This window comes from Staurois parvus, unplaced genomic scaffold (assembly GCF_062004578.1).
Source record: "Staurois parvus isolate SC_StPar_1 unplaced genomic scaffold, SC_StPar_1.0 ptg000011l, whole genome shotgun sequence".
Taxonomy (NCBI): domain Eukaryota; kingdom Metazoa; phylum Chordata; class Amphibia; order Anura; family Ranidae; genus Staurois; species Staurois parvus.
This window is the reverse complement of record NW_028317807.1, coordinates 26,605,091-26,622,203: the sequence shown is the minus strand read 5'-3', so window position 1 is coordinate 26,622,203 and position 17,113 is coordinate 26,605,091. Positions and strand designations below refer to the sequence as shown.

The 17,113-nt window shown below is 42.7% G+C and overlaps 1 protein-coding gene across 1 annotated transcript in view; it reads left to right on the top strand.

Moving 5' to 3' along the window:
* The window catches only part of TSPEAR (thrombospondin type laminin G domain and EAR repeats), a 208,033-nt gene that overhangs the window by 96,055 nt on the left and 94,865 nt on the right, over positions 1-17,113 (top strand). The window contains exon 7 of the mRNA XM_089671851.1: positions 11,077-11,309. Coding sequence (XP_089527977.1) covers positions 11,077-11,309 — 233 coding nt within the window. The remainder of the gene's footprint in view (positions 1-11,076; positions 11,310-17,113) is intronic.

Sequence of the window (17,113 nt, the reverse complement as noted above, 5' to 3'; positions counted from 1 at the left end):
CCACAACCTGTACATCTCCCCCTCACTGCTATCATCTCCCTACTACTGCTCTCTTCACCTCCCCACAATGTCTCTTCCACTCCTCCTTCTCATTTTCCTCTCCTCCGTTTCCAAATTCCATTCACTATATCCCTCTGCCCCTCCCAAACATTTGTATATCGTGTCCTCACTGCTTCCCTCACCCCTCTATGGCACCCACCACCTCCTCCTATTACTCCACTCTCCCACTGACCCCAACACCTCCACTAGGAGTTTCTCATGCTCCTGCACATCCCGCTCCCATGCCACCTTTCTCACCCTACTCCTCCTCCTAGCCGCGGGGGACATCTCCCCAAATCCTGGCCCTCCACCTCCCTCACCCGCTCAACACCCTCCCACTTCCACGTCCTACTGCAACCCCCGCAACTTAGTATCTGTCTCCCTGCTCCCTAAAATCTCCCCCCCGTTTTCATGTGCACTCCTGAACGCCCGTTCGGTGTGCAACAAGCTTACTGCCATCCACGACCTCTTTGTTTCCCGCTCCCTCAACCTCCTAGCGATCACGGAAACCTGGATCCAGCCCACTGACTCTACCTCCCCTGCTGCACTCTCCTATGGAGGTCTCACCTGGACCCACTCACCCAGGCCTAACGGTCGTAAAGGTGGTGGGGTTGGTCTGCTCCTGTCACCGCAGAGCACCTTCCGAGTCCTCCCAAACCCCCCCTCCCTATCCTTCTCCTCCTTCGAGGCCCACTGCGTCCGACTATTCTCCCCAACCCCCCTGAAGATTGCTGTGATATACCGGCCTCCTGGATCCATACCCCGCTTCCTGGATGACTTCTCCTCCTGGCTACCCTTCTTCCTCTCCTCTGAGCTACCCACCATAATTCTTGGGGATTTTAACATCCCTGTCAACCTCGACAACCCGGACACAGCCCGTCTCCTCCACCTAACCTCCTCCTTTGCACTTGCACAGTGCATACAATCCACCACCCACTCCGACGGAAATATCCTTGATCTGGTCTTCTCCAACCGATGCGCTCCCCACAACCTCACTAATACCCCCTTCCCTCTCTCTGACCACAACCTGATCACCTTCTCTATCTCCTCGTCCTCCAACGCCTACCCCTCCAAATGTCACACTACTACCAGCCGTAACCTTCGCAACCTTAACCCTGCCTCCCTCCACTCTGCAGCTGATCAACTCCACGACCGCATCCTCCCCCTGTCCTGCCCCGAGTTGGCTTTGACCGCCTACAACAATGCGCTCTCAACAGCCCTTGACTCACTAGCGCCTTTAACCACACGCAACACCAGACCCCGACCGCTCCAGCCCTGGCAGACTGATCACACCAAAACCCTCAAACGACAAAGTCGTGCCCTAGAGCGACTATGGCGCAAAACCAAATCCAAACAAGCCTTCACCCGCTACAAATCTGCCTTCCGCACCTACACCTCCTCCCTCCATGCTGCCAAACAGGCCTACTTCTTGACCCTCATCAAGGCCCTCTCCTCCAATCCTCGCCGACTCTTCTCTGCCTTCAACTCTCTACTCTCTCCACCCCCACCTCCACCCAGCACCTCACTCACTGCCCTTGAGATTGCCAATCACTTCAAAAACAAAATTGACACAATTCGCAAGGACATTGCCGCAACTCACACGCCCTCTCAACCTGTCCCCTCTCACACAGCTACCCCCTTATCCCCCCTCCCCCTCGACATAACCCGCAGGGACTTCGTCGCTGCTCAAACTCCCTCCAACCCCCTTCACCCTCACTCAGCTACCCCCTCATCACCCCTCTCCCACGGCCCCACCACTGCTCTGACCTCCTCTTCCACCCCACCCTACATTCCTCATACTGAAGCTCCCCCAACACTCCACACCTTTGACCTTACTACCATCGAGGAAGTCTCCAAGACCCTCTCTGATGCCCGCCTCACCACCTGCCCCCTCGACCCTATCCCCTCACAACTCCTACGACCTTCCTCCTCCTCCATCCTACGCTCCCTCACCCACATCTTCAATCTCTCCCTCTCCTCAGGCACTTTCCCCTCCCCTCTGAAACATGCACACATCACCCCCATACTTAAAAAGCCCTCCCTGGACCCCAATGACCCGAGCAACCTCAGACCCATCTCCCTGCTCCCATTTACATCTAAACTCCTCGAGCGCCTAGTCTACACCCGCCTATGCTCTCACCTCAACGACAACAACCTCCTCGATCCCCTACAGTCCGGCTTCCGTCCCCTACACTCCACCGAAACTGCCTTACTCAAACTCTCCAACGACCTGCTAACCGCCAAAGCTAATGGACACTATTCAGTGCTCCTACTCCTTGACCTCTCTGCGGCCTTCGACACAGTCGACCACCCCCTCCTCCTCAAAAAACTACACTCCCTCGGCCTCAGAGATTCTGCTCTCTCCTGGATCTCATCCTACCTGTCACAACGCTCTTTCAGCGTTACCTATAATGCTACCACCTCCCCCTCACTCCCCCTCTCTGTTGGGGTCCCTCAAGGCTCTGTCCTCGGGCCCCTTCTCTTCTCCATCTATACCTCCTCCCTTGGCCAACTCATACACTCTCACGGCTTCAACTACCACCTCTATGCCGACGACACACAAATCTATCTCTCAACCCCCCACCTCACCCCCTTGGTCTCAGCCCGAATCACACACCTACTGAGCGACATATCAGACTGGATGTCGCTCCACTTCCTTAAATTGAACCTCTCCAAAACCGAGTTTCTTGTCTTCCCCCCAGCCCGGACACCACCCCCCATTGATTTCTCCGTCACATCCAACAACGCTACCATCAAACCCGCCCTGCAGGCCAGAGTACTGGGTGTCATTCTGGACTCCAACCTATCCTTCCAGCCCCAAGTCCAATCTTTAACAAACTCGTGCAGACTCCACCTCCGCAACATCGCCAAAATCCGCACGTTCCTAACCCCAGAAACCACTAAACAGCTCATCCACTCCCTCATCATATCACGACTCGACTACTGCAACTCCCTCCTCACTGGCCTGCCTCGCCGCTGGCTATCCCCTCTTCAGTCCATCCTGAACACGGCTGCCAGACTCATTCACCTTTCCAACCGCTCTGTCTCCGCCACCCCCCTCTGCCAATCCCTCCACTGGCTTCCGATTGCGCAACGGATCAAATTCAAAATCCTAACGCTGACGTACAAAGCTGTCCACCATACTGCCCCGAACTACATCACTGACCTAATATCCAAGTACCGCCCAGCACGCACACTCCGCTCCTCACAGGACCTCCTTCTCTCTAGTTCCCTGGTCTCCTCCTCCCATGCCCGCCTCCAGGACTTCTCCAGGGTGTCACCCATCCTCTGGAACTCCCTGCCCCAACCCATCAGATTATCACCTACTCTCCTCTCCTTTAGGCGCACCCTGAAAACCCATCTCTTCAGGGAAGCCTACCCCACCCCCTGCTAACTTGCCTCCCTCCTCCACTCTTCCTACCACTCCATCCCCCACAGCTATCTCCTCCTGTGCCACCACCCCCTCCCTCCCAGATTGTAGGCTCGAAAGAGCAGGGCCCTTGATCCCCTCATGTTTTGCATTGTATTGGTATTGTTCTGTCACATGTTCTGTCTCCCTTTGTAATGTACAGCGCTGAGCGAACTATTGGCGCTTTATAAATACTGTATAATAATAATAATAATAATAATATTCCTGCCTGCAGAATTCCACAACCACCTTGCCAGGACTGTGGGAAGAGGCTCTTATCCTCATCAACATGGGGACAGGGTGCTTTACCAGAGGGGTCAGGTTGAACCAGCATCCTATCCCAACCAGGACCAAAGGAAATTATTTAAATTTGTAAACTTGTTACTTTTTACATTTAGAAACCACTCTTTGAATAAAATATAAAAGTTGATGCAGCGCTAAAAAAACTATACCTAAATAAAATACATAACCAGAATGTATATATAGGTATTTAAATGATCCAAAACCACCTAGGGATAAGCAGAAAACAGTGGCCCTTTATAGGCTGATAACAGTGGTTAAGTGCAGGGTAAAGTGTCCAAAGTTCATATATCTACAGGGGTGCAGGTGAATCACAGCACACTTCAAAAACGTGATCCCAGGCAGTCTTGCTGCAATGGCCTCTCACCTCCACTCTATGACCCTACAGGGCCACAAAGCGTACTGTAGATCACCTCGGAATCCTCCAATTCAGGGACTCTTTTGATAGGTTGGTATCACATGAACAAGGTTGGTATCACATGCACAATTCCTCCAGACCAGTAGGTAAACGGAAAACACTCTCCTCCGATGTTACAACCGCTCATAGGCTCATAAATGAGGAGATAAACACAGTCCTCATAGTGTATTACCGCTTTATTTGTAAATAGGCAGCAAATATCCAAACAAGGAAAAAGGTAATCCACTTACATGGCAAACAGCTTGTATGGAGATGGCAATACAATGCTGGGTGTACAGCAGGATCAAAAAGGTGCACCAAGATGGCGTCACGCCGGAAGTGCGTCACCACGCTATTGCCGTGGACGCGTTGCGTCACGTAACTCGTGACTTCATCAGGACTTTGAATGTCCTTATTATCTCAGATACACTCTGCAACCCAGAGTTTGGCTTCTCCTACAAAAAGGCTTAGTCCAACCTCCCGAGCTAAATCCTATCCAATTGCAGCCCCACTATCCAATAAGAACACCTCAGTGGCTTATAAGTCTTCTAACTAGAACTTTTACTCTTAAATGCTGGGTTATAAACACAGAGGGAATTAGTATTGTGCTTAGTGCAATAAGAGGTAATGCAGCAACCTATATTCTGGACACAAAGAAAATACAAAAATATTTATTGTAAAAGGTGCGCAAAACCATTATCTCTGTAGTGATCAATACAAAAATATGTGTGTAAAAATAAGGTTAACTCATATTAAACCATAATAAACAATGTGCATCAAATAAATGATAAAATAGCAGTCTTATAGCATATAATTCACTTATGCATAACAAAGAAGTATGCAAAAAAAAAAAGAAAAGAAAGTTCCCAGCTCAACTTGCCAGCCGAATTAACCTGTCTAACAGTATGCGTTAAAAACGGGTTTAGTTAGCACACATTTGCAAATACATACGTAAGCCACAGAGCTATGTCACGGTACCCCGATATTCTGTGGTCCTAACTCTACAAATTTTGAGAGCCCCCATAGTAGAGGCACATGTATTTAATGGATAGACAAACAAAGAAATAACCTTTAAAGAAAAATGTATGAAAGTCCAAATGTGAAATCTTGAAAATGGGGTTTTTTGCCTTCCTCTGGATCAACTGTGAGTATGGGATAGTGTATATAGAGGTTTTCTATTTGTGTGTGTGTGTGTGTTTTTTTCCTCTGTTGGTTGAACTGGATGGACTTCAATCAGATTAGCTATGTAACTTGTCTGTGATGTGGCTTGGGATTCTTACGTGGACTTTCATCATTTTCAAGATTTTACATTTGGACTTTTATATATTTTTCTTTGAAGTTTACTTCTAAGATATGCATAAGTGAATTATATGTTATGGGACTGCTATTTTATCATTTATTTGATGCACATTGTTTATTATGGTTTTATATGAGTTTTCACACACATATTTTTGTATTGATCACTACAGAGATAATGTTTTTACACATCTTTTAGAGTAATTATAAAAAAATTGGTTGCATTTAACATAACCAATTAATGCATAACTGTTTTCTATAATATAACAATATAATTTAAAATATATCATACTACAGGAACTGTGGGTGATAAACTGAGAGTGAAGACTGCAACAGATTCACAATGCTATGTTTTTCAAATGGGTAATCCATTGAAATCTAATGATTTTTTAAAATATACAACTGTCAGTGTTAAATAACTGTAAAGCCAGCCATAGGTTGTTCGAATCTCAGCTGGTTCAGCAGGCTGATTGTACCCAATTTGATTGCTGTACGATTTGGGTATAACCAGTCTGTCGGATGTTTCATGCAATTATTGAAAGAGGCTATAGCTTACGTTTGGAAGTGGTAAAAAAATCTTGTAGATTGAGGCCTTTGTAAGCCCCATTTTTTGATTGTTCACAGAGGACTTGAGACCTTCTCTTTTTTAAGTGTTATGAGGTTGATTACTTCAATTTACAAACATGACTTCTGTCTCTACATCAAAATGTTCGAAGGGCTGGGCCATCTGATCTCACTGTTCAAATTAATTATTTTAATATAATTTAAATAATTTCTTAATTTCTAAATAATGCCAGACAAATCAATGCCAGAATGCCAGTAAGCATTCTGCAGCTGACCTTTTTGCCTTAGCACACTTTGTGGTCCATTGCAGGACACTGTACAGTATAGCTGTGAGGCTAATGGAGGTTCAAGTTATCACCAGGCTAGGCTATATTTTGGATTTTAAGCTTAGGTTTGCATTACCTTAGCCCATAGAGTACAAATGCAATGTACTTTAGGCCACTGCATCATATCCAATAGGCTGCAGATTAAATGCATTTTTTAGTGTGTTGAGCTACAGCAGCGACCTTCCATAATTTCTCACCATTGCCATTATATGTGTCTGTATTTGCAACAAGGCAAAGGCTCATGTCAATGGGTTATTTGCTGGCTTCAAACTGTTTCTACATTCATATACAAGTCAATATGTGTGCAATCCCACTTGAAGCAGTCAAGTGCAGGTCATATTGGGATGAGCTGCAGGTCGAATGCACCTGTCGACATACTGTAGGTCCTATACTATGCATCCTGGATGCTCATTTTATATTACAGTTATTTTGTAAGCTGCATACTGCAAAAACTGTACTAACCGGTAAGAAGTGTCTGTATAATTTAAGACGCATACATTGTTGCTATCAGTCTTAAGGAAAATCATATTATGTTCAGAAGCTTACTTGCTATTGCAAAGAAAAAGAATTGAAAGATTTCTTTATTACTTACAGAACTGCTTAACTTAATCATACTATGGAACATCTAAAGGTTAATGTTTTTGTAACAACGACCAGGAGAAAAGAAGATTAGAGCTTTTGTCTAAAACAGCTTGTCATACTTTTAGTAAAGCTGAAACAATCTGAATTTTTGAGGGAAAACATTTTGTTCTGACAGTAGATAAACACTGATAGACCTGATTATGCTCTGCAAAATAGCATTGGCCAAGATGAAAATAAAAGGCAAGAGGACTATATATCATTATTATAATAATTCTAGAACTGAAAATAATTCTCCCTTATTTTTTTTGTTCATTTTTGGTTTATAATGTGATTGAAATGGGGCTATTTTAAATGCAGACTTGCCTCGGCCAGAGATAGAAAATACTATTGTAGCTTTACTTTCATCTATAACCCCTGGTATGGATGGCTACCTAAACAAATGTATAGGGTTACCCCTTCCACAGCTGGGGCCCTGATGAACATCTATGTAGATCAGCAGTAAGGGCTTCAGAGATGGCAGCTTTCCCAGCTGGGGAATTGCCTAGGCCACATGTGTAGGATTGTATATACCCAGCACATTCTAGGTCCCTAACAGGCTCCTGGGCCTATCAGCATACAAAGTCCAGCAGCAACTTCCCAGGCTTCAGTCTGAGGCAAGAGAACTAGCACATGGCTTTCCAAAATATTTATACCCTTCCCCATCATGACCCAGTCGCCTGAACTTTCTATTGGGATGGCTGGGGAAAATATGAATATGGCAGGGAAACCTCATACTATAGCCAGTGAGGCAATTGAACAACTGAAACCTAATGGCAATGGTGAGAGATAACCACCCCACTGAGCTTAGAGAGCAACCAGGTGCACAACTATACAAATGAAAACTGGGCTGACTACCACCCAGCCAGAAACTAAATTTTCCTATCAACTAGCAACCTAGGAGGGTGCTAGTTGATAGGAAATGTGATGTTTTTCACATTTGTACCAGAGGTCCATCTAATAATATTTCCCAATAAAAAGGTAAGGACCCATTGAATAGGTAGCCTCTATGGGTCAATTCTGTTCCTAAACTTCAAAATTTATACTCGGGTGCAGGGGCGGACTGACCATTTGGAAACTCGGGCACTGCCCGTGGGCCCGGGGTCAGTAGGGGGCCCCATGAGATGCCCCTGGTACCTTTTTCATAGGCTTTTTTGAGTTTGGGCAAGGACACAGGGGCCCCATGATCCCCTATTGCCCGGGGGCCCCATGAGCTGTCAGTCCGCCCCTGCTCAGGTGTTAGTTCATTGACTCATTAATGTGTGCAATAAACAATTTTACCTGATTTAATAAATCGAAAAATCTGATTATAAACTTGGTACAGATAAAGTTAGTATCCTGAGTTAAAGCAGCAATCTTCAACTAATATCTGGTGACTGTATGCCAGTTTTTCTTGCTAGCAGGCCAGTAGTGTTTGTTTCTTGGTATCATTACCAATAATGAATAACATCTCTGTGATGAAAGCATCCATTCTAGAGTCAGGTAATTTTGTAACTTTAAATTGGCAAATATAGAATAACTCTTCCAGCATGGTAAATAAAACTCGAGAAAAAGTATTATGGGCATTTAACATCTTTGTATGGTCTCCATATACACCTCTTTGGCACAAGGATATTTCTGAGAAGTTCCCAGAGAAGTAATTCCTGGACATGCATGTGAAATGACGCTGAACCAGTATGTAGTTTGATCTCCCTGGAGGTGGTCTGGGATGTGTTGTCCTTTAAGGGGATGCATGGACTGATGAAGGTATTACGTGGTTTAGCCTAGTTAGGGTCTCAGCTGCTACCTCTCTGGTAGCTCTACAAGATAGATTTGGATCAGTGTAGAGGGGCAATCAGTATGAAAAGTTGTCACACTTGTTATTTTTAAGAATATTTATTGAAATTTACCATTCACAGGTGATGAGTAGAGCCAATGCATTTTGGGGAAAATGCCTTCCCCTTCTTCAGGGCTAGTATACATAAAAGCATTAAAAACAAATCATAGACTTTGTATAAAGAAAATGCAAAGCACTTAAATGATCAGTAAAAAATATCAATAGAAGTGGGTACAGTACAACAATAAGAGTGTAAGATACTAGATAAAACTGAGCAGGTTTTAGATGGCATTATGATTGAACTGGATGATTGGGTAGCTGTACATGTATTGACTGATAAGAAGTTAAAAATAAAATATATCAAGTTTAAACAACATTGGTAACAAATTCAGCACTGTTAACGAATACTATAATATAACGAAGCATATAGGTACAGATATAGGGTCTTGTATTTACTTCTAGAAACATGAGCCTGAAACTGGGACTAACCTGTAGTGGCATGTGTGGTTGGGACTGACCAGGAACTGGAGGTAAAATGTGGCATAGGCCCTTGCTTATAAGCTGTGGCAGGGGTGTATTTACCACAAGGTGAACAAGGCATCTCCTAGGGCGGCATTTTTCAGCGCTGCCCCCCAGAAGAAGGCTCACATGTGGCATGGGGACCAGGTGGGATCCAAGAGAGACTGCAGGCTGTGTGACGATGTATGCAGAGCCCCAACTCTCGTTCCCGGGGATGTGCGGATCTGTGCAGATCAGTGTCTTACTCTCTCTCCACAGGGAAGGGCTGGCTTTCGCTGGCTGGTGTATGGGGGGCGATAGTGGAAGGCTCTCTTGGGTGGGGGGGAAGGGGTGTTGTTGGTAAATGTCAGACTCTGTCTGTGGGGGGGGTTTGTTGGTGTCAGGCTCTCTCTGGGGGGGGGGGGGGGAAGCGCCAATTTTTGTGTTGCCTAGAGCAGCACAAAACCTAAATACACCACTCAGCTGTGAGTGATAGAACAGTGGTTAAACAAAGGGAAGGAAAAAACAAAGGGGGTAAAGGAAAAAAAGTATGGAAAATAGAAAAAAGAAGAGACGTGAGTAAAGGAAGGGGAGGGGGAAAGGGGAGAGGAGCGGGGGGAGGGGTTTAATTCAGGGTAGGGGTGGGGGTGTGGGTTGGGGTAAGAAAAGGAGGATTGGGTGAGGAGGGGGAGGAATGGGGGGGGCAATAGGCTGGGGGAATAGGTGTGTGTGTGTGGGGGGGGGTTGTATTGCAAGAATGGGAAGTGTTGAGGTGGGGGGCGAAGGTTGGAGAGTAATAAGTCATTCCCAGACAAGTCCTACTAGCTTCATAAAGGTATCGAATACTTAAAAGGTCTGTTTATTCAGGCCAAATTTATATCTTATGATCTGGTGTATGTAAATTATGACTTTTCTACATTTGGTAAGATTTCAGTAGGTTCAATCAACCAACTTTGGTCAGAGTTTGTAAATTACTCCTAACACACTGACTTGTCAATATTGGCATCACATTTGCAATATTCCACTACTATGAAAAACAAGATTCAGCCTATATGATTTTACATTGTAAGTTTCTCCAACAAAAATGTATTAGAGGAATTATTTAGTCAATGGGAGCTGTATGTTGATCCGTTGCAGAAAGAAATGTAATATTTGCTTATTAATATTCCTCCTATAAAAATTTCTATCAAAATAAATAGCTCAGTTATAGATTCTTTCATATAGCATATTATATTCCAAGCAGACTGTACTGAATGAGAAATTATGACTGCGCAATATGTCACAGCATTTATAGGGTCATATTTAAAACGCATATTTCTAAGCTAGCTCTGGCATTCTTCAAACGAGTGAAACAATATTGTTCTTTCTTCTTCTTACCTTTGGAAGGACATGTTGGTTCCGTGGAAACAGACCAATCCTTTCAGTACTGTGCCGCAGGTAGTTTTTACATGGAGCTCCTGTTATTTAGTTTTAGCACCCAACAGTTCTGAAAAAACTAAGGAATAGGAAAATGTTAAAGCAGTTATCCATTTAACTCAAGCCTTCCAAAGGTTACAAAATGTCATTTATGTAAGCTTTGAAAGTGTAAAAGCAGATTAATAACAACATTCAAACATTGCTAGGTCTTACAGATACTGAAATAGGCCTAGTGCTGTTAGGATGAACCCTTATGGAGAATGAGCTAATTAGAAATAATTTCATTTTTAAATAAAGGTCAGTAAAGAACTCTCTAGAGCGCTATTACAGCATGGCAAACAGGTAGACATGAAAAGTATTTGTGCTTACAATGATTAACACTTCTTTTTGTGGTTAGGGAAAGAGAAACTGGATTATGTGGAAGAATATCAGAACCTGGCCACTGCTTCAGAAACCATGGGACTGGAAATCTTCCTCATCCAGGATGTGGGGTATTTCGCTGTGATGGCCAACAGGAACAATCAGCCTGGCTCAGCTCTCTATAGGTGGAGTGATGGAAGATTTATCATTCATCAATACTTCCTTACCTATCAAGCCCAAGCCTGGAAGCACTTCACTATAGAAAAAAGGGTGAGAATATTTTGCAAGTCTCTTTTTGGAGTATAAAAGTCACAGTTGCATGTATTATAAATTATATATGACAAATACTGCAAGGCAAAATAAAAACAAAAGAGTTGTTTAAGGTGTGACTTGAAACATTCAGTCTAATGATGATTGGTAAGAATAATCAAATCAATGGAATCACTGATTCAGGACTTTCTCCTGAATGTTTCTCTGGTCTAAAGAAAACCATGTCATTTTGGAAATTAGGCAGTAAAGATTCATGAACTGGTTGACACTCTACAGATTAAAGAAATATTTATGCATACTGCATATCTATGGGAAACAAAATAATCTGCAATTTGTCCATTGGGCTGGTTTCCAGACCCCAATGACTCATCATTGATGACTGACCCAGAGAAATGTTTATCATGTTTTTCACTCCTGAATATTTATCTAGACCTGTTTAATTTACATGCAATTAATGAAATGTATGATTTCTTGTAGATTGTACAATTCAGCATACATACTGTATATTCAGGGTAAAACTGTTTGCTGATCTGCTGTTACAAGTGTCTCCGTTGGCAGGTGACGCTGGCACCCCTAAGTTTCAGAGTCTATGGGCTTGATTTACTAAAGGAAAATAAGCTGTTCACTTTGCAAGGGAAGTTGCACTTTCCAAGGGAATGTTCCCTAGAACTCAGTGCAATTTCACTTTGCAACGAATACCCAATCAAGGAAAATACAATTTACAGCACTTTATGATGGGAGTCTGCAGAATTTCACTTCATTCACTAACCTCTTCACTTGCAGCTTGGTGTCAGCTTGGTTTTCATTGGAGCTAATAATGGCAGAGAGGGGCTGGAGCAGTAGTGGTCCAAGGTTGCTTTGCTGGTTGGCTACATCAAGGTGATGGCAAGTAAGTGTCTGGCAAAGGTGTAGACAACTGACAAGCTAGAGAGTAGTCCATGTCCAAACTGGATTCAAACCGCATTAGGCAAGAGAACGGTCTATGCTCAGGCAAAGGGTCAAGGCTGGCAGCAAGCAAAAGGATGGTTTGGGTCCAAGCAGATGTGAAGGCAGGCAGCAGGTAATAAAGAAATAAAGACAATCCGATCAACAAAGGTCAAGCAATCTCGCAGGTTAGTGTCATAGCTCTTTATGACATGGGGAAGCTGGTGAGAAGGCACATCACCAGTCATGCCGAATGCTTGTTCTTAAAAGCTAAGTTCACTTTTTTTTTTCTAAAACCCAGCTCCCCTATGCACCAATATACCATTAATGTGCCTCAGTTGCAAAAATACACAAGCTCTCTTTAATCTGGAGAACAAGGCCTTACCTTAGCTTTTGGTAAATTTCTTAGAGAGCTTTTTCAATTCCTGGAATGTAGACAGAGCACAGAGGAGCCAGTAAGACCTGGAAGCAGATTACCAGCTGATCTCAGTAGCACACAAATCCTGCACTGACCTCAATAAACACACACCCTTCACCCATCAACTATTTTTTCACAGCATCTCAGGGATCTCTCCCCACATGCATTTTCCTGGCTACCCCAGCTTCTCTAAAGACGGGCTCAGGCCGCATGCTAAACTGGGCCCCAAATGCAGCCCACAGGACACCTCTGATGTAATGTAAGGCCTGCTTGATTGGATACAGAGTGATTGGATAGATGGTGTGTCCTCCTTTTATAAAATGTTGGTAACTCTAAAGATCGTACAGAGATTGTACAATCAGATTGTATAGTGTATGGCTACCTTTGTACACCTAAAATTAACTAGTTGCACTTTCAGTGTCATTAATTGTTAAGAGCACACCAAACACAAAAACAAACACACATTTTGCCACATGAAAAAATGGGTGACAAATGCAGAAAACATGCAGTAAAAAATGTGCAACCTGCTAAAATGTCCCATGAGCTACTTGTAGTGCAGTCCATTAAAATAAACGAGCTGCGCTATGTGTGTCACTGGAAAAACGAGCCAAAAACATGCACTCCCTCTACTCTCTCTGTGAATGGGGCCTGAAAGTGAAATGGGTTTGTTTACACAAGAATAATGAGGCTCCAGTCACATCTGTTTGTTTCCAAATGTATGGCAAACTGCACAGAAAACACGTGATTTGCCATGAGTTTCAGAAACACGTTGCAAATGTGCATCGTGTTTGTGTTGTCTGTACATATTAAAGGCACCTTAATTTCGGCAAATGCACCAAAAACTGTGGTAACACAATGTGTTCCACTCCAAAAAATGTTGTGGAGCTTTTCAGGGGCGATTGTTGTGTGTAGGGCAGACCGTTCAAGTGAATGGGCTGCCCAATGCGCGATGAGTGAAAACTCTCCAAAACACTCAAAACAAACGTGGAGATGTGAACAGGGCCTGACAGCTGAGAGTCTCCATCCACTCCATTCTATGTACTTGTATAAAGATGGCCATACACTATGCAATCTGATTGAACAATCTCTGTACAATTTCCTTTGGATTTACCAGAACTATGGAATAAGAAGACATGCATGAACGGTCTGTTCAATTTGTATCAAATCAGACAGGCCCTTGTACTACATAGCTGATGGGAGGAAGGTAGTATTATAATGAGGGAGGTGTGATCCAGAATGGTGAACACACGCTATCACACCCTCTCCTGTGATGCAACAAGGAAGTGAAGGCTTCTGGGAGGTGGCCAACAGGAAGTGAATGCTGAGATATCATGGACAGGAACTGATGCAATCTGAAAATCTGTTGGAAATCTCACATAAACTGACATAAATTAAATGTCCTGTGGATTAGGTAAGTGAGAGAAAAGCAAATTGGGATGGCTGGGCCAAAAATGGCTTTGGAAAATGCTTCTATTTATTATGAAAAGTGAAATTCTGCCCGAAAAAGTGAACTTATCCTTTAAATCCCAAAGACATACCGGTAGGTTAATTGGATCCTGTCTAAATTGGCCCTAATATGTATGTGTGTATGTATGAATGTAAGTTAGGGACCTTAGATTGTATGCCCCTTGAGGGTTAGAGACTGATGTGAATGTACAATATATATGTAAAGCACTGTGTATATTGATGGTGCTATATAAGTACCTGAAATAAATAAAATAAAAAAAAATAAAAAATAAATCCCCTTCCTGGTCAGAGGACACATTCAGCATTGTTTCAGGGAGCTCTTGATGTCTTGGCAAGGATTCTGCCACTGCTAATAAACGTTCTGGCAGGGATTCTTTGACTACTGTTGGAAGTCCCATCAGGGATCCTGAGAGTAGGAGTTAGGGAAGTCCTGGAAGCAATTCTGCAAACCCAGAGATTCTGTGATTTGGTATTCTGGAAGTCTTGGCAGGGATTCTGTGAATCCTAACAGGGTTTCTGAGAGGACAGTAACATCAGCTTAGTTTTCAAACTGATTCAGTCTTTCCTGAGCCTTCTGCTTCAGATCTCAACCAATGGTTCACAAGTGAAGTTAAAATGGAACTGAAAATACAACTTACATTACTGTAAATCCACTTCCCTCTTCCCAAAAGAGTAGACTTCAGATCAAATCTCCCTTTAAAGAGGTTACAGACCTAATGTGCTTCTGCATTGTGCTAGCCCTCTGCATAAACGTCTATGATCTGTTTGATAGTTTATGAGCTAAAGTACGACCAGCCCACAGACATCTATGTAGCTGAGTATTGCAGAAACATTACTGGTAGGTGGCTAGAGAAACATCACTCTCACGAGCGCTTGCACAGAATGAGGATTCTGTAGCCACTCACCAACCAGGTAAGTATTCAGCCTTTTGTTTTACTGGGTGTCTCTCGCTGAGTCTGCTTGATAGTGATTGGAATGCTTTAAAAAAAAATTTGTAATGGTATAATGAAGCTATGGGACCTAGACGTGCACATTAGAAATTTTCATTTAGTTTCAGATGCATTTGTTAATTGAAGAATTTAGTTCTGTCATATTTGTTATGTTAACCAGATTTGTTTTTGGAATTTGTTTCAAACGTACGGCATTAATTTTGTATATTTGTTGGTCCCGGTGGATTCAAAAGAATTGGCAGTTTTTGCAGGAGATTTATTTATTTCAGGTACTTATATAGCGCCATCAATTTACACAGCGCTTTACATATATATTGTACATTCACATCAGTCCCTAACCCTCAAGGGGCGTACAATCTAAGGTCCCTAACTCACATTCATATACAAGGGCCAATTTAGACAGGATCCAATTAACCTATCAGCATGTCTTTGGAGTGTGGGAGGAATCCAGAGTACCTGGAGGAAACACATGCAGGCACAGGGAGAACATGCAAACTCCAGGCAGGAGGTGCCGTGGCTGGTATTAGAAACAATGACCCTACTACTGACAGGCGGAAGTGCTAACCATTTAGCCACTGTGGAGATTGATATATATTCGATATATCATCAAATCAGATGGATTCGAATTGAACGGATTCAATATTTTTGGACCCTAGTCCAACCCACCAAAAAAAATGGCATAAGTTGATTGGACACTATTGAATGGTGTCCTTGCATTCGAATTAATGAATGGAATGAAATTTGGATCCATCTGTTATCCAAACCCGAATTATCGAACAAAATTTTAAAATTGAATTCCCTATGGACCTGAACTACTATCTCATCATATGATGTCATCCAAATGAAACACATGCATTTGTTCAATTTGTTATAAAATTTTTTTCTAATTCATTGCCATTGTTTCTATTTCCATTTGGAGATTCAGATACATCTGAACCTTTGAAAATGAATTTTTGTCTGAAAAACGAATCATAATGAAATGAATTGCACATGTCTATCGGGACCATTAGCTGATTTACTATACACAGGACACAAACAGGTGCCATACTTACCACTGTGCCTTTAGCAAACCTAGTGTGGATGCAAACCATGGAGCTACTGTTGGGATTTATTGGTTTAAAATGATTGCAGGCGGCTGCATCTAATTCATGCATACTAGGAAAATGAAATATATATATATATATATATACTATTTCATTTCTGTTCTCGCACTGGCATCCATTAGGCTCCAAAGTAACATAAGCATGGGCTTGGATTTCAGTTCAATCAAGAAAAGGAAGGCATTAAGGTAAAAATGTTTAGGTTTTACAACCAGTCTTGCCCAGTTATTCAGATCCTCTAACTTCTCAAGGATTGATAAATACCTGACTTTCTAGGGGTTATGTAAACTTCACTGCAGAGAAAATTTGCAGTGCTGTCTAGAGTTCCCTAATATGCAACATATTTTCCATATCCTGCATTAAGCTTTTTCTTCCTAAGATTGGCAAAATGTATTAAGCAATACAGACAAATAGCTCATACAGAAGTTACTTATTAAAAATAAAATATACTTGTTTTTTACCAAACACTGCAAAGAGCTGTGAAAGTACACAACGCTAGTAAGCCATACTAAGAAATGTAATCCATTTTTTGCTGCCAGTTATTGGTGAGCTGACATTTAGATTGGTTGATGTCATTTACTACATAATACATATTTTTTTTTACCTTATTGAATAAATCTGACAGTGTGACTTACATTATGGATTTAATCTGTTTTACTGAGGTCTTACAACTTCAAAGCTCATTGTGGTTCAACAGTGAAGAGCAAACTAATTTGGCAGACTTAGGTTAACATGTATGTAACAACCCCTTCTTAAAGCGGTAGTAAATCACAGGGTAAAAAAAAAGCTCCTGCAAGGTAATGTCGTAATGTGCTAGTTTGCATCGCATACTAGCACATTATGTAAGACTTACATAGTTACATAGTTAGTCTGGCTGAAAAAAGACAAAAGTCCATCCAGTTCAACCATAAAAAAAAAAAAGTGATAATCCTACACCCACAGTTG